Source organism: Pavona decussata, unplaced genomic scaffold (assembly GCF_977016875.1).
Source record: "Pavona decussata unplaced genomic scaffold, jaPavDecu1.1 SCAFFOLD_208, whole genome shotgun sequence".
In the NCBI taxonomy this organism is placed as follows: domain Eukaryota; kingdom Metazoa; phylum Cnidaria; class Anthozoa; order Scleractinia; family Agariciidae; genus Pavona; species Pavona decussata.
This window is the reverse complement of record NW_028145613.1, coordinates 373,196-391,952: the sequence shown is the minus strand read 5'-3', so window position 1 is coordinate 391,952 and position 18,757 is coordinate 373,196. Positions and strand designations below refer to the sequence as shown.

At 39.1% G+C, this 18,757-nt stretch overlaps 1 protein-coding gene across 1 annotated transcript; it reads left to right on the top strand.

Moving 5' to 3' along the window:
• Positions 1 to 32: 32 nt before the first annotated feature.
• LOC146460688 (lipase maturation factor 2-like) lies at positions 33 to 18,498 on the top strand. Its single transcript, XM_085087883.1, has 18 exons — positions 33 to 168; positions 264 to 314; positions 6,480 to 6,682; positions 7,608 to 7,636; positions 7,766 to 7,846; positions 8,924 to 9,071; positions 9,193 to 9,266; positions 9,791 to 9,869; positions 11,143 to 11,266; positions 11,739 to 11,891; positions 13,042 to 13,147; positions 14,165 to 14,261; positions 14,671 to 14,786; positions 15,348 to 15,417; positions 15,521 to 15,575; positions 16,374 to 16,620; positions 17,053 to 17,161; positions 18,142 to 18,498. The coding sequence occupies exons 1-18, from the start codon at positions 66 to 68 to the stop codon at positions 18,295 to 18,297; spliced, it is 2,001 nt and encodes a 666-aa protein (XP_084944009.1). The 5' UTR covers positions 33 to 65; the 3' UTR covers positions 18,298 to 18,498.
• The last annotated feature ends 259 nt before the right edge of the window (positions 18,499 to 18,757 follow it).

Sequence of the window (18,757 nt, the reverse complement as noted above, 5' to 3'; positions counted from 1 at the left end):
TTTTGGATTAGCTCACATGAAGTAGTCAGTGCAGATGCCCCCAGTGGGCTCAGGGGAAATCCAAGATGGCGGGTTACGGCAAACAAGTGCTTGTCCGAAATGCATTTTTATGGTTAATGTCAGTTATTTATCTCTTTGCTTTTTCCTCTCTTTACGTACAAATACCAGGTAAGTCTACAAATCTGAGCCATTGTTGTGTGTCGCTTTCTTGGAAACTAAACTTATTAATAATTCCGTGTATTGCCACTTTGACGAAACAAAAGGTCTTTATGGACAAAATGGTGTTCTTCCAGCGAAGCTTGCCCTTAGAGAAGGTGAGATATTTAGCTACATTGCAGTTTCCTTTGTCAATTGCACTTGTTATTTAGCAGCTCGAAATTAAGAAAAAAAAAAATAACATGTTGGCAATTGATTCAAAGATTTCAAGTTCAATTGCAATCATATCAATCCGTTATTCGCGCGCTTAGTGATGTGTCACTAAATACCAGTTGACACGTCAAGTGGGCACGAGTTCTCATTTAACTTTGATTGACTCTAAGTGGGGTATCTAAAGTTTTAAAGGGATTCAAACTGAATCTTCTTTAAATGTTTAAAAAAACCACCAAAGGGCAATGACAATTTTTTTAGCGTATCTTTAGTATTAGCTAGTTTAGTAGGCTTAAGCTTAATTATTTGTTTTGCATCATTCAATTTTTGAGATGAAGTTTTAATATTTATTTATCCAAATCAGTATCACTACATTATAAGTCATTATCTATCATACTTGGGCAAGCTTTGACATTTTTTTCATCGGAGTATATTAGTCTTTATGAGACTCAAAAGGTGTCAAAAGGTAATTTTTTATATAATTATATTAAGGTTAAGGTTAAGGTTTTTATTATTATGCACTATTTCAATGGTTTACAACAAAAGGAAATTACATTATATAAGAAAAGTAGCATAAAGACATAAATGTGAAAAGTAAAATGTGCGCAGTGACCAAAGGAGCTTAGGCTTTCAAGTTGGTCACTGCCATGTGCAACTAACTGGCGTATAACGTACAACTAACCAGAGCAAAAAAAAGTAAAGAATAATAAAAGTGCAATAATAAAAACATACTACAATTTTTACATAAAAAACAATAGAAATGATAATTAATAGTGAGGGCAGTACCTTTTAAATACCAATATTCATTGGGTATTTAAAAGGTACAATTTGTGGTAGGCATCGGTCAGACATTGTTAGACTGATGCTGTTCTAAATTGTAAACTATGGCCTTGATTTGGGGTGCAGGAATTGTACAGCATGATTGTAATTTTTTGCACACGAGGATGTTGCATCAGCTTCGTTTGTCTTGCAACATCTTAAACCTAAGTATAGATTTGATTGGCCAGAAGTATTTACTTGAGTGCAGTGCTGTGATTTTACTGTAGCTAGTAATATAACATATACTTCTGTAGTTTAGTCTCAAACCACACATGCTTGATTGCATTTTAACATCAGTTCATAGAGCTAGCAACATTGACAACTTTAGCAACTTGTTTTATTTTGCAACTTTAGCAACTCGTTTTAGCTAGCAACTACTTACAGCATGACAGCCAAACAGACAGATCCAACGTTTGTCGCAACCAGCGATGTCAGCGGTAAACAAGATATACTCGCAGTGTTCTTGGAGACTTCCTCAACTTTGGTGGATGATGAATCCTTGAAGCGAGTTCGCAAGTGTTCGGGGTGCAAGCTGCCTCATGATGTCCATTCGTGGGGTCCTCCTGGCCCTTATTGTACCGGACCAAATGAGGACGCGCAAGCAGATGAAGACGACGAAGAAGCCCTGCAGGACCAGCTGCAAAAACTGAAACTCGCGGAGCAAGAGTTGGCAAAGGCTTCGCGTATCAGGCAGCTAAAAAAGGCGATCGCGGAGAGCCAGCAATGTCTCGTGGAACTACAGGAGAAACCGCCGCTTCCCAGTCTCCAAAGCTTGCCACAGACTAGTACATCGTCAGCACCAGGATCTGCTCCGCCATCCAACCCAATGACGGCCTCAAGTGCCGCCTCATCAGCCATTTCAGCAGCAAATCCCTTCACTTCGTCCGCCATTGCAGCCATGTCTTTCACGAAAACAGCTCCTGTGACTCCGCTGGATACTTTGCTCGCCGGCTACCAAACAGGCGCGGCACCTCAGGCGGTAAACAATCCAGACAGGCGTCTTGCAGAACCACAAGCGGCTCAGGAGTCTCGGATGTTCCTCAAACCTGCACACCTGGCTAAGGGTGAGGAGATATTGAGAATTGTAGATTTCATTGACAAGATTGTTTCCACTGTGGAGGACAGAACTCGTAGGCAGAATTACGGGCCTAAAAAGCCCAAACTTGAGGCAGTAACTATCGCCCAGTGGGTGATTGCTAATATTAGGATATTCCGTACGTTACTTAGTGCCGGTAAGCTGCCATCCCCACAGGATGTGCAGCATTATCTTGCATATACTATAAAAATTATGGAGCTCAGCACCAAATTCACATTGTGCTCAGTCCTGAAGTACGATGACGAATTTCGCCACGTACAGGCTGTTTATAATTATCCATGGAGCTACGATTCCAATCACCTCCACACAGTATTACTGGAGCCGTTGCCTCCAAAGGCCACCCCTGCACGAGCTCCTCCCGTCACCAGTTTTGCTAGGTATAGTGGGGATGGGAGGACCATCTCTATTATTAATTTTAATCGTCCGCGAGGCTGCACTCTTTATGAGTGCCACTTTGCTCATGTGTGTAACCGTAAGGTAAATGGGAAGGCATGTGGGCAGTTGCACCCCTCCCATACCCATCCACAGGGGGGCAGGGCTCCCATGCAGGGTCAGGGTCAGGGGCATGCACAGGAACAGGGTCCCCCACCTATGTCCATCTGACTCCCTCTGGCCTCACCCCTAAACACCAATCTCTGGCTGGCAGAATTAACTGGCAAAAATTGACCTGCGCATGCTTATCGGTCGGTCCCTATTCATTATACTAATTTTGCAGCTACTGGTTTACGCTGGCAGTTTAAGGGACACTATCATTTCACTTATATGTATGACACCCGCTTACCCTTCGGGGCCAAAAGTTCACCTGAAATCTTTCATCGATTAACCCAGTCGGTACGGCGTATGATGGCAAGACGGGGCTTTCACGCAGTTGTGGTTTACGTGGATGACTTCCTGGTGGTCGGGCAGACCAAACAAGAGTGCCAGCTCGCCTTTGATACCTTGCTACAGCTTCTACAGGACCTAGGATTCCAAATCAGTTGGCGTAAGGTGATTGGTCCCACTCAAAAACTTGTCTTTCTCGGCGTTGAGCTGGACACCCTGAAATGCGAGATGGCCCTCCCCCAGACTAAACTAGAAGATTTACACCAGGTAGTGACGACCTTCCTCTCCAGACGCAGAGCCAACAAGAAGCAGCTGCAGAGCCTTGCAGGAAAGTTAAACTGGGCCTGTCGTGTGGTGTATGGTGGTCGCACATTCCTGAGGCGCATTCTCGATTTTATGAACACACTTCCATCCAATACAACCAAGCAACGGCTCTCTTCTGAGTTTCATGCCGACATCAGGTGGTGACACTCATTCCTAGGACACTTCAATGGACGATGCCCCTTCCTCAAGGAGCAGCCTACCACAGATGTCCAAACGGATACTTGTCCACTAGCAGCTGGGGCGTATTTTCATGGGGATTGGCTCTATCACAATTTTGCTGTTGACTCTCCCCATCTAGCTTCCCTACACATCAATCATAAAGAAGTTCTAGCCCAAACCTTTGCAGCTTCTCGCTGGGCACCCAATTGGCGTAATCAACATGTCATCATTCACTCAGACAATGTAACCGCTGTTTACATAATAAATAAAGGTTCTACTGCAAACCCATTTGTTATGTGTGCTTTAAGGGAATTGTTCTGGTTGTCTGCTATTTATAACTTTAGGTTTACCGTCATTCACATTCGAGGTAAAAGCAATGTTATTGCCGATGCTGTGTCGCGTCTTCACCAGCCAGCTCAGTGTATCTCCTTTTACCATCACCTTCTCTCACTCATGCCGCAAATGCTTGTGGATGCCTCCCCACTGATACATCACATGTCCGATCTCAGCGCCAATTTTCTTCATTGCAGATTCTCTGGACCCTAGCCTGGCCAAGCAGCTGGAGGAGGAAATTTTCCATTACCGCTCTCACACGTTCGCCAACAATACTAAAGCTACATATCGGACTCACCGCAGCAGCTATTTCCGCTTCTGCCAACGCATGGGTTATCCTCCAGTCCCAGCCCAACCTGACCATCTTTGCCAATATGCCGCCTTCTTAGCCAGATCCCTCAAACCAGCCTCCATCCCCAATTATCTCAATATTATTAGCCTCCTTCACAAGGAGTTCAATTTGCCCAACCCTCTAGATCATAATTGGCCATTACAGTCCCTCCTTACTGGCATTAAGCGGGTGAAGGGTTAACCTCCCTCCCAAAAACTCCCAATCACCCCAGAGCTCCTGTTCCGTATTCATGCCATGCTTAATTTGCGGTCCAGTTTTGATGCCTCCTTTTGGGCCATATGCCTGGTTTCCTTTTTTGGTATGTTGCGAAAGAGCCATCTTCTGGTCAGCTCTGCTCGCTCGTTTGATCCTTCACAGCAGCTACTCAACTCTGACTTGGAGATTTTCCCCTGGGGCGCGCTTATCACTTTACGATGGAGCAAAACAATTCAGTTCCGGGAGAGGGTGGTGAAACTCCCTTTACCGCTTATCCCAAATTCCCCTCTTTGCCCAGTTATTGCTATACAGAGGGCGTTGTCCTTTATCATTAACCCTCTCCAACCTTCACCCGCTTTTATGTGGTATGACCTTACTTCCCTTTCACCTAGGGTTTTCACCTATTCACAGTTCCTCAAGTGGCTTCGCACTATCGTTAAAGCCTTTGGTTTGCCAGCCAGTTACTATGCCTGTCACTCTTTCCGTCGGGGCGGGGCGTCCTTTGCCTTTCAGGCAGGTTTATCAGTCGACCTTATCAAGAGACTGGGTGATTGGCACTCAGATGCTGTTCTCCTTTATCTTACGGTTCCACTGTCAGTCCGCCTTCACTCAGTTAATACTATAGCCAAATTTCTTCTCACTTTTACTTAATCCACTCTCCACGTTTGTGTTTGGAGTAGTTTTTTTATGTTATATTTTTGTTTGAATTATTTGTTGTACATGTACTTATTTAAGGAAGAAAGAATTATTTAGTTAATTGTTAATAAAGGCTGTCTTGCATTCCACATCTTGCCTACTTATTGTGTTATATAATTTAGGGTAGGCATTGGTCAGACATTGTTAGACTGATGCTGTTCTAAGTATGGCCTTGATGTGGGGTGCAGGAATTGTACAGCATGATTGTAATTTTTTGCACACGAGGATGTTGCATCAGCTTCGTTTGTCTTGCAACATCTTAAACCTAAGTATAGATTTGATTGGCCAGAAGTATTTACTTGAGTACAGTGCTGTGATTTTACTGTAGCTAGTAATATAACATATACTTCTGTAGTTTAGTCTCAAACCACACATGCTTGATTGCATTTTAACATCAGTTCGTAGAGTTAGCAACATTGACAACTTTAGCAACTTGTTTTATTTCCCTCCCATCCCACCCGGGAGTAGTTTTATCACTTTTATATACGACAGCCCGGTTTTGTTATTATATCATTGTTCATAATTATTCCCTGTTTTAGTAGTTTGTGGAGTAGTTTTTCATATTATATTTTTTGTTTGAATTATTTGTTGTACTTATTTAAGGAAGAAAGAATTATTTAGTTAATTATTAATAAAGGCTGTCTTGCATTCCACATCTTGCTTACTTATTGTGTTATATAATTTAGAAGTAATATTATGCTTTCCCATCAGGAATCATTGTTACAAACTGTATTACTTATGTGGGGGAGCACAATCGAACATGAGCTATACAAATTGTTTTAGTACATACTATCCTTTAGTGTTCCAAGGTGAATGGTTATCAAGCTGCCATTGTTTTGCTTGCTGTTCAGTAAAGGGATTATGTAGTTCCAGAAAATACATGGATGACCTCCCTATGGAAGATCAAATGGAAATTCTGAGAGGGAGAGAGTTCTCAAAAGCCAAACGTTATAAAGGAAAATACCAAGCTTAATTGGAATTTCCATATTTGGGACTTCCTGGGGTGGGGAGGTTAAAAACAAAATCCTTCCATTTGGTTGGAAATAGTGTTATGTTTTCAAAATTAAGAACACACACCCTAACCAAAATATCCCTAAACCCTGAACCCTTGTCCCCATCCCTTAGCTTAGCCCTAACGGTAAATATTTCAGCATCAAATTTCTCCTTTTATTATCAAATAATGCTTAATACTTACTCCCTGAGGTTCTTGATATTTTAATAACTTCTCCCCAGTACTTTTATAAGTATGGGGACAAGATAGGAGAATTTGTTCTTTGATATTAGGAATTAAAGGTTTAAAGTCATTTCTCCCTTCAGAGAGCCCATCAGTGGAAGAAAACTTCTGGCACAAGCCTACGCTTTTATGGCTCACACCAAAGCTTGGACTGGATACAGAAACCGGAATGGAGTTGCTGTGTTTGGTTGGAATGCTTCTCTCTCTGCTAGCCATGTCACTTAAGTCCTGGAGAGACTCAATTACTTTCTTTATGCTTTGGTTTCTATACTATTCTTTATACCAGGTGCAATGTGAATCTTAGTGTCTTTATTTTAATAATTTTTATTGAATATCATAATATAATTTTAATACTGTCTAGTGGTAATAAAATATTATAGGAGTGCGTTCGACTACTTAAATTGGCTACATTTTATATCATGCACCCTTTCATGTAATTACTAATATTTACACAAGAAGTTACTATAATTATTTATTAAATTGCCAAAAATATATATTTACTAAAGAATGTTATGCTTTTAACATTCATTAAACATCCACTGTAGTCCTGAGCTATTTGCCAGAAAGCAGGGTTTTCTCTGTTGTGTATAAGCGCAGCATAACATCAGTACACAGTGGATAAAATGGCGGACTGAACTTTCATAATTACTCTCTCAAACTAAAGCTACAACTAACAAACATCCTACATGTAACTTAACTATTTAAAGTTGCACTCTGTCACGTGTGTTACATGATGTATACCTTACTTAACCATTACACCTAACCATGTTCCCTATTGTATAAAGTGCCTTTATGTAGTGCAGAATGTCGGACAGTTATTGAACTCTTTGCATTCTCAATTGAAGACAGAAAAAAGTACTTTTGAGTTAGATTGTTCTGTATTGCAGTCAAGAGTACTTTGGGCTCTAATTTTTGTAGTAACAGAATGTAACAAAATAATGGCCTTATTTTTTAACTTGAACAACACTGCCCTCCCTCCCCCCCCCCCCCCCCTCCAACACGCACACACACATAAAATTTACGTCACTCATCCTTTGAATAAACACACTTTCAAAGGTACAGATCAGTTTGTAATAAATGTCAACTTTCCAATTACAGCTGTAATACAATGATAAGTTAATTATGGTAAATTTTAAAAGTTATTATTTTAAAAGGAAAACTAGCTTTACCAGATTTTACTTATTTTATTTATAAATAACTTTAATTTGCAGGTTGGACAAACATTTGTTTATTTTCAATGGTAAGAAATTACAGCATAGCTGTTCATTAATTAATTTTGTAAGTTTTTTTAATCAAAATGAAGCCATTTTACTCCCTATCTCATTATTAGTTCCCAACTCAGTTCAATTTGTCTTATAATTTGCTTCAGGGATATTCTTCTTATGGAAACAGGATTTTTGACAATCCTTGTGTCTCCTTTGAATCTGTTCAAATCAAGAAAACAGACCAGGTAAATACTAAAATAAGATTGAAAAACAAACAAACAACAACTGGCCAACTTTTGTCCCAGATCTGGCAACATATGTTGCACATGAGCCTAGTTAATGGCATAATTTGCTTCGAGTCTCCCAGTACCTCAGTGATCAGAGCATACCTGCCAACTTTTTCTGAGTCAAACACGTGAGATTTTTGTCTCGTCATGACCGGGATTTCCGAAAACATCCGAGCCACTTCCGACGATTTCCGAAGAGTTTCCGAAGACTTCCGAACGTTACTGAAAATGCCCGACGATATTCCGACGACCTTTGAACACTTACGGGAATACGATTCAAACGGATTGTTGACATTTGAAAGCTTTTGCGATTGTTATAAGGAGCAAAGAAATAATACATAACAAATCTGAAATGAAATGAAGATTTTTTAGAACAACTCGTCTGGATTTGTGAGTCAGGCGTGAGATATTGTCCTTGATGCGTGAGCTCGATGTCTCTAGTCCCCAGGCGTGAGACTCATGCATAATGCGTGAGAGTTGGCAGGTATATCAGAGCGTTCAACTGGTCTTGCAGAAGGTCACTGGGAGATTTAGGATTTTATTTCACTTATGCCCCTTGCTGACAGAATGTTAAGTTTCATCTCAACCCCTCCAGCACTCCTTATGCTGAATGATTGCCAATACATCATCTGACATCTTCTTTGAAGTGGTTCTCTGTTGCCTAGACATATGGGCTGTTATTTTGGATCTTGTACAGGTTAAATCCAAACCAGACCAATTTTTATGAGGTGCAGTGATATTTGGCCCTTTAGCTCCACTTCAGCTTGGAGGAACAGGGTCTCATCTTTGTCATCCCTCTCCCCCACCCCTGACCATTTTAACAGGATTGAGATGACTGAATACCTTTTTGGAAATTCAGCACTAAGGAGCATCAAGGGTTCCAATCTCCACCACTGCAAGTAGGTGAGGTAAGGGCTGTGAAGAGAGGGATTTTCTGTTTAAGAATGTCCGGCATTATAAGTTACAAATGCATAATAATTATTATAAATGCTTGTTATAATATTTATTAATCATAATTTAAAGCTGGTTCTTCAGTTTTCAGAGGCACCATGATAACATAACACTGTGGTTAGTGAAGTGGCTTGCCTTCAGACTGATGTTTTGCTCTGGGGTTGTCAAGCTTTCAAGTCGATGTCACACTTGGTGGGGATTAACTGCACTGGACTGGCATTACGAATCACAGGTACATGTATTATGAGACAATTTTTAGCTGTCCAAGAAGTTTTGCTTAGTTTTATTTATGAAATAATTATTTTTTTGTTTTGTTTACTTGTTTGTTTGTTGTTGTTGTTTTTCTCTTACAGTGCATTCCTACACCACTGGCTTGGTATGCCCACCAGCTTCCTAAATGGTTTCAAAGGCTCAGCATAGTTCTAACGTAGGTTTTTAAAAATGGGAATACACACATGCTCACACACTAAAGCGTAGCTCATATTTTTGCCACTGCCAGCTGTGAATAAGGAAATTGTATGTATTAATTTTGCTAATACCAGAAACAATCAGTTTGCAGTCAACCTTTTTGCATAGAGATAATAATTATAGGGATTTAGAATTGCGTTTTATAGGGGGACGGCAAACATGCATGAGATTGGCATTTATGTTTTCTTGAATTAATAACGGTAGCAAGATGAGAATAGTGCAAAACAATTCCAGATGGCCTTTCATGCTAACGCAAAACTACTCCATTTTACCAAAAAACTGAAAACAATGAGTGACAAATGAAGGATGAACATGGTCATGTGGTCATGTGGTCATTTCTGCTGGAAGTTAACGTAATTCTTAATCTCTCCAATATCATGATTTCTCCTTTCAGGGGTGATTTTTAGTTGTCTCTTCCAGCTGAATAAACTAAATTAAGTTATGTTATTTTTTTACTTTCATTTTTGTCAATTTTTATTTCAGATATGTCATTTTAATGGCATTATCTTGGTTGTTTTTTGTTCCTGTTCGATCGTTAAGGATCTTTTCATTTTATTCACAGGTAAGTTTATCAAAGTGCTTGTTTTGTTCATACTTGAGTGATAGAATTTGAAAATATTTAATTTGATATATTTAAAGTTGCAGTTGGTAAGTATAATTCAGTGTACATGCATGTGTTCCAAAAATGTTTGGTTTAAAATTTTTCAAACCAGTTTAATTTTTATTTCCCTTTGTCTCAGATAATGTTAATAAATACTGCACAAAGGAAAATAAAAATTAAACTGGTTTGAAAAATTATTTTAAAAAAAGTTAAACCACAACATACATATACATAATTTACAGTTTAACAGTGACTGGCCAGCAATATTAATTATTTTACATGACTGTGTCATTCCAAAACCAAATCCTGCAGGGGATGACAAAAATTAATTTAAGGCTTTTACCGAACGGTAAAATGCGCTAAATGGAACGTGACGCCTTAGGGGTGGTAGGTCAGGCAATGTTGTGTCGACCCCAGACAACAAAATATACACGAAAGCCTCATTCATAAATGAATGTCTCTATTCAGTATGGTAAGGATAAAAGCCTTTCATGGCTAGGAAATTGTACTAATAATATTATGTTGCACTATTGTCTACAAATGAATCTTACCTTTTCTGGGATTGGTTCTTGTTTTATAAAGCCCTATTCATGGCTAGTAGTTTGCCACGTTGTGTCTTTTAGTTTATAGTACATTTTTACCTATTGGTTGAACTTTGAGTCACTGTCTCGCTATAAAAGCGTCAGAACACTATCCCAGGGCATTATCCTGGCAGTATTGGACGAATGCAAACACATTAAAAAAATTTTGTTTACCCACCCTCCCTCCCTTTGGAGGAGGATTGTTATATATGCATTAAACTTGGGGTCACTCCTTGTGGTTCGGTTAAGTCTGCGTTGCGACTTCCCTTAAGCATTTGGCATTGCTCGTATCTTGCCATCTCATACCTTTGCCTTTATATTGTCCGATCCAGCCCGTATGGTGCTGGGGAGATAAGAAAGGCTCTGCCAATACTCTTGTCCTACCTCACGTTAGAGGGGAGGTAAGTGAGGCTTACATTTGTTTTGTGCACATAACCCGAAGTCGTATTAACCTGCCACGGGGATGTGTCCCCCCAATTACGCCATCTTGTTGTCTGTTTACTTTGTCTCAATACTGTTATCTAGCTGCCTATTTTCTTAAAAAATAAAGTATATGCAGAATAGTGACATTAATATGGGAATTAGCCTGGGTAAATGGTTGAGCTAAAGCTGTAATTATTTAATGGTAACAGCCGTTCCTTTGTTGTTTTCAGATTTTTTTTCAAGTCTTGATCATTCTTACTGGTAACTACAACTTCTTCAACCTTCTGGCAATTGCTGTGCTGCTACCAATCCTTGATGACAAGCATTTGACAACAATTCTGCCATCTTGGCTTGGTGAGAGTCAACATTATTGATTTTTTTTTGGAAGCACCACAAGCTTATTAGCCTTGAGCTATTAAGATAATAATATATATATATTATACTATCTTTGTTTAATAAAAGCTTTATTATTATAATTATTGGCCCTGTTCTTTCTTAGAGACAATGTTTGTGACATTAATGCCTGTTTTTATTTTTTATTTTATTTTGTTTTATTTTATTTTATTTTATTTTATAAGACAATTATTGTTTTAGCCAATTCTCAAAATTTAACAATACTTGCCCTTTATGGCTTCAAAACAATGAAATTAAATGTAAATTACAAATTTTCTGTTATAAAGAAAAAACCTTGGATGTTAATTTGGTTATAGACTGCATATTAATTAATTGAATGTCTTTAAGGGTTCCACTGAAAACAAACTTGTCTCAAATCAAATCAAATGAAACTGTCTTAATGTATATCTCTTTCTTTTCTTTTTTTGTTTAGGAGGTAGTTTTGTCAGACCAGACCAAAGAAATACAGTGATAAAAGTGTCAAGCAGAATGGTAGCAGTTGGGACAATGTCAGCTCTAATTTATTGGACAATCAAACTTTTTGCTCTAGAGATTTCTCCTACAGAACTTTTGAAGTCTAAGATAAGTATGTACTAGCTCATGGAATATTATGCTTCTTGATGTTTTTAGAGTCAGGCTTTCATTTTGTGTTGGTGCTAAATGTATATTGTTTACGAAATACATCTCACCTTGGTGACTGTCTTGTGTGTATAGTTGTATTAGTTTCTAAATTTACTGTTCTAAAAAAAATGGCTGGTAACGTTTGAGTCTGTGGATGAAATCCTAATGTGTGACCATTCAAATGAAAGCTACTGAGCAGTACTTTCCTGTGGTGCTGTTTATTATGCTGTACAAGGTGGTTTTGAGTCTGTGGATGAAATCCTAATGTGTGACCATTCAAATGAAAGCTACTGAGCAGTACTTTCCTGTGGTGCTGTTTATTATGCTGTACAACGTTTTAACTTTTGAGTCTGTGGAAGAAATCCTATTGTTCGACCATTGATTTTAGGTCTTTTGAGGAGTAGTTTCATTTGGTGGGTTTTGTTTCATCTTGACATTTTTGAGACTACTACTTTTTGGTTGCATAAAATGTAATGATACTCCCCCCATTTGCACCAACCCTGACCCCCTCCTGTAATAAATGACAGATCTTATTAAGGGTTTCATTAAGATCTTACATAGTGTCTGTTAAGATAGAGGTAAGATCTTGTTAAGAACATTTTAAGATCTTACTGATATTGTTACCTTAAAATCTTATAAAGATTTTACAAGATTCTTAAATAAGCTCAATAAGATCTTGTAAGATCATAAATTAATGCTCAACATTGATTAAGATTTTATTAAGAGATTTGACAAGATCTTACTAAGATCTGAAATCTAAAAAAGATCTTAATAAGATCTTAATCTTAATTGTCATCTTAGATTCTTACAAGATCTTGCAAGATCTTAATAAGATTTCTACCTGGGACAGCTCTAGCACTCACTGAAAAAGAAAGTTACTGTGTAGGAAAACAGTATTGATCTTTGTACAACATATGCTGCGGTTCAAATTCTTTTTGGTTGAAATTTTTTTTATTTTGATTTATGTCCCTTTGTCTCAGATTATGATAATAAATACTGCACAAAGGAAAATGGAAAATCAAAATTGGTTTGAAAAATTATAAACCACGACATATACATGGACTTGTTTAACGATCAGTGCACTGAAGTATGTATCTTTTATTGTCTGTCAACAGCTTTCTCACAAAGAGAATTCTTCAATGCAGTAGATCAGGCTGTCCCACTTACAATATGGCTTGGCACATCATCCTTAGGTGTAGAAATGATTTCATCAATGATACGGTGAGCTTTGTGGTATATAGTTTTAAGGTTTTGGTAACATTGCAAAGTTCATTCTTTCCAGTTCTACATGTGCAGGGGATAGCAGTAATGGCACAGTGGTGAGAGGACTCACCTACGACCAATGTCACCTGGTCACCTGGTCACCTGGTTTATTCACTTAATATAGCACCTTTTAACATTAAAATGATCAAAAGTGCTTTACATGAATTTAAAAAATTTATATAAAAATATAATAACTTTACAGAATTATAAGAAATGTCAATAAAAACTAATACTAAAATAAACAATTGACCACCCCCAATACCATTGCTAAGAATTACTTGTAGTTAAAGCTAAATTAAAAAGATATGTCTTAAGTTTTTTCTTAAAAATACTAAGTGATGTAATTTCCCAAATATTTGCTGAAAGGCTGTTTCACAGTGTTGGGGCAGAAGCATAGAAAGAATGAGCACCTAATGTGGAAAGCATGCGCCCCTTGGGACGTCCAGAAATAATGAAGAATCTTTAATTTATTCAGTTAGTCAAGGCGACAATGTTTCGAACCATTCCTCAAACATGAGACAGTCAGTGAGCAGCTGTTACAGTCTCCCTATTTTCTGCCGTCTCCCCATTCCCACTCCCCTTAGTGCATGTAGTTTAGACACTCTCTCCAGGTTGCACTCGCCTTTACAAACCAAGATGGCGGGAGTTCAATCGAACCGTGCGAGTCTCAAAAATCCCACAGAAAAATGGGGGGCTGTGAACAGTCAACTTGACAAGTAAACTTAACAAATGGAATGTGGTTTAGCGTTGCCTGCACTCTTATCGACAATGATATTCGTCATCACAGTGGTCAAAATGTTGTGCGCTGATTGACGCGAGCAGTGTTGTCTAGACTCTTATCGACAACAGAAAATTAGCCAATCAGATTGCGAGATTAGAAACAATTGTGGTAAACATCCTATTTGATCATACCTGTGGGTCAACTGGGAGCAAGGCTGCATCTAATGTAAATTCAGTTGTGTGTGTCCTTTGCAGGTGTGTAATGGAGAAAGGTGTACTTCAGAAGTTGTGGTCTTTACTGCAATGGGCAATCTTCAGTTTTGCAGCTCTAGGAATGTTTGCCATAAGCCTGGTAAGCCTCAACATTAACAGGCATATCGGCTCTCCACTGTGCTCCATGTCTAAGTATTTCTTATGGCTTACACCAGTAGGGAGAATTTGCTCATTAAACATCAAGACAGTTTATCTTTGGTGATCATTTCCTGTTTTCTCATTCTCCATATGGTTTCTCAAGTATACTTACTGGTATAGGAAGGAGAAATTAGAAGCTGGACACCACTGGTGCTTAAAGAGCTAAAGGTGCAAGCACACCTGAAGAAAAAGGACCCCTCAAAACAAGTAAAAGGGTTAATCTAATGCATAGCGAAATGAGTGCTCATCAGAAAGTTTGTTCTTTTACTGTAGATTGATGACATCAGTTCTGTATGCACACTGTACTCTACTTCATTGGTGAAATGCACTTTCACTGATGACTTTCACAGGTCCCTTACACGGACATCAGTCACAAGGCCAAGGCTAATGTATGGCCAGTGATACACAGATGGCGACAGAAGACAGACTCCTTTGAACTTGTGAATGCGTATGGCTTATTTAGAAGGTGAGTGTCATGATTCCTTTTCCCTCAGGGGCCGGAGCAGAATCCATTAATGAATTGGGAGCATGTGAGGTAAACCAAGCTATTTGGAAGTGTTGATGGATGAATACTCTGGAAGTTTTGTTAACTTTAGATTTCTCACACACATTACCTCTGGTTTCCATATTTTCTCTGACAGTTTCTGCCTGTTACTTTTCATTTTGCAAATTAATCATTTTAATAATTATTGCAATTTTGTCCAACATCTCTGGCATCTCCGCTCCCCCTCCCCCCGTTACCCTTCATCCTCTCTTCTTGTTCACACCTTCTATCCCTCAACCTCCCTCCCCCCCCCCCCCCCGCCCACACACACACACACATACACCCAGCCCAATTACTAAAGATTAGGCATCACTATTTTTATTTTTTTCAATGCTGCACTAACACATTTCTTTCTGACAAGCCAACAAACAGACCCAAAGTAGTCATTTGCTTTCAGACTGAACTACGTTTCTCGTTCTTTGGGCTGCAACTAATAGTAAGTTATTATTTTTAACTAGTTATTATTTGCTGTCACTTCAATAGCATGACTGGTGTTGGTGGCCGACCGGAAGTCATCATAGAAGGCAGTAATGATCTTGATGGACCCTGGAGGGTACAGTATAGGCCCTACCTTTCTGTTGCCACTCATCACACAAACTTTTACCTAGTCTGAGTGTTTAGTTGATTTCTTTTGACCAGAATTTGTCCTTTTTCAGGAATACCACTTTCACTATAAGCCTGGTAATATTTCTGAACCTCCTCCGGTAGTTGGTAAGATTCTTCTCTTGTCTGCTCATATGCTAGCCTCCCATGCAGTCGTTTGGGGGAAAGCTACTCAAATGCCAGAAGGTTGCAAATGTTAATGAGTCACTTTCTAAAATTTCTTCTCATATAATTAATTTAGTTACAAAATTCGTACAGGTCATGGAAAACCTGTAAAGTTATGGAATTTTGTAATGTCGTTTTCAGGCCATGGATTTAATTGTGGGTCATGGAAAGTCATTGTAAATTATGTTTATGGAGAAAAATCACTAAGAATAAAAACGGACGAAGATGAACAATCTAAAACAACGAAAAGGAACCAAGAAACAGATTTTCATTCAGTAGAAATAAACTCTGCGCATTTTGACACTAGAATACGAACGCTTTATCATGGAAAACTTAAAAAGATCACTGAAAAGGTTATGGAAAGTTATAGATTTTAAAAAGCCCAAAAGAGTACAAACTGTGTTATAAAAGTGAAAACACTACTGGAAAGTACTTGTCAGTAGCTTCCTTTAATTAGTTCAGACCTTCACCTTACATGGAATTTCGTCTCCAGACTCAAAAGTATCAATCACCGTGAGTATATGGCATACATTGCACTTCCACAGCCTGGAAGAACTATTTCAATGTCCCTCATCCGAATGGGTTACACAATATGATTTCATACATAGAATCAAGCGTGCTGGATAGCGCATAATAGCAGAAAGAAAATGTTGAAAATGTTGTACAGTCCTTGAGGGTGATTTTTTGTCCGTTCTGTTTTTCAAATTTGAGGAATTTCTGTGTGGTCTCGTTACATTTCAGCGCCCCACCAGCCTCGCCTAGATTGGCAGATATGGTTTGCTGCTCTTGGTAGCTATGAATACAACCCTTGGTTTGTGCACCTTGCCTTTCGGCTCCTGCAAGGAAAGCAGGAAGTTCTGGATCTCTTGGCCAAGAATCCTTTCCCCGGCAGACCTCCTACGTACATCAGAGCCCAGCTTTATAAGTATCATTACACAAAGATGCCAAATAATATTTCCTCTTTCTCTGACGTCCTGCATAATAGCAGGTTAGTAGTTTTGTTGTCTAGAGCGCCTGAAAATTGAAAAATGTATCGTGAAAATCGCTGAAAAACGTGCATGTCACCGGTGCAACAACCATACAACCGATACCAAGGGCGAGAAAACAGTCGAAAAAACATGTAACCGGTATAATGACCGGTAAAACCGGTACCAAACGCGGGAAAATATGTAACCGGTGTAGCAACTGTAGGAAAGCCGTCGTGGGTAAACATGTAACCCCTGCAAAAATCGTAGAAACTTGCAGTCTGTGTGGAATGCGGGATGACGTGCAACTTTTGCAAAACGACTACACGTAACCGGTGAGAACGGTTGCAGAGCGTTGCAAAACATACATCCAGATTGTGCAAAGCGCGGGCTTTTGTTTTGCTCCCGATTAATTAAAAACAGCATTCGCTTACGTCCTGTACATTTCTCTTCAGACTTGTGAGGAAGTGGTGGTGGCGGGAGAGTGTAAGAGAGTACTTACCCATCCTGGCTGTTAACGAGCCCTCACTCATCAACTGGCTCAATCAGTATGGCTTCGCGAAGGTTTGTCGTCAGAATTACTTGCCTGTCCACTCGACACGACTTCTGGAAGTGTTATAGACTGCAAGCAGTCTCTTTCTGGTTAGTCGAGAGGCTGCGCTCACAGCACAGCGAGACTGGAGCGAGGAGAAATAAACGAGAAGAGTCTGTTCCGCGCGAGCTGTCGTCTATCCAGAAAGGGACTGCTTGCAGTCTGGAAGTGTTATTTTGCAAGTGATTTTAATAAACCGTAAACACTATCAAAGGGAGGTATTGCTCTGAATTGTCACATCTGTGGAAACGTTGGAACAATCTTACAGGGAATAACTTTATAAACGGTATCACAGTGAAGTACTGCTGTTTCACGTGAATGGTAACACTTTCGGATTTCATGCATCCTCAGACTCAAAAGTAAGAACCACCTCTCAAAGAATAACAAACAACACCACAGGAAAATACTGCTCAGAAGCTTTCATTTAATTGGCCACAATTAAGTATTTCATCCACAGAATCAAGAGTTAGAACCATCTTCGACAATATAATAAACAGCACCACAGGAGAGTACTGCTCAGTAGCTTTCATTTGAATGGTCACACTTTAGTATTTCATCCTCAGACTCAATTTTGCAACCGTTTTGTACAGCATGATAAATAACACCACATGGAAGTACTGTTCAGTAGCTTTAATTTGAATGGTCACACTTTAGTAGTTCATCCTCAGACTCAATTTTGCAACCGCTTTGTACTATATAATAAACAACATCACATGGAAGTACTGCTCGGTGGCTTTCATTTGAATGGTCACTGTATTTCGAGGAATTCATCCTCAGACTCAATCTTGTAACCACCTTGTACGGCATAGTAAACAGCAACCTAGGATTTCATCCGCAGAATCAAAGGTTATACCACCACAAGACCAAATGTTTGACTTCAGGCAAGATATTATGATCTCTTGCTTTTGATGATCTATTACTGATTTCTTTTGTTTTTTCACCTTTTCCATAGAATGACCGCTGGCCGGAGCAGCCATCAGGGCGGCTTTATCGAGCAATCAAGTATCTGCGATCAATCGTGCGAACGCTTGACCCAGTTCGATTAATGTGGGCGCTGTTTGCTTGTGGAGTCCTGATGAGATTTTTTAAGCTTCGAAAGCAACGATAATGAATCAATAGTTTAGGCATATTTTTTTGAGAAAACGCGATGAAACATTGCGCGTAATTTCTTAATTGTGGTACCTAACATGGCGCGCAACAATTCCGACTAAATGATTAGAAGGGTGAAGTGGAATAATTCATAACACACGGTGCAAGTTCCGTTGGAATCTTTTTATTCGTCCGTTGGTAGATTCGTCTGGAAGTGATTCCTCCACGAAACGCATACTTCCGCTAGCAGAATCTTGTAGTCAGAAAGTAAAATATACGTGTGTTGAAAAACAAATGAATCTAGTTTCTGAACTGTCTTAGAGAGGGTCGGAAAGGAGAGTTTTAGTGGGCATTCTTTGAACTTTTACACAGGGGTATTTTAAAGTGAATAAAATATACGTCTGTTAAAAAAGAAACTAGCTTGGCTTAAAATTAACGAGCGAGTGAGAGTTGTAGCAAAATTTGTTTCGCGGTGTGTT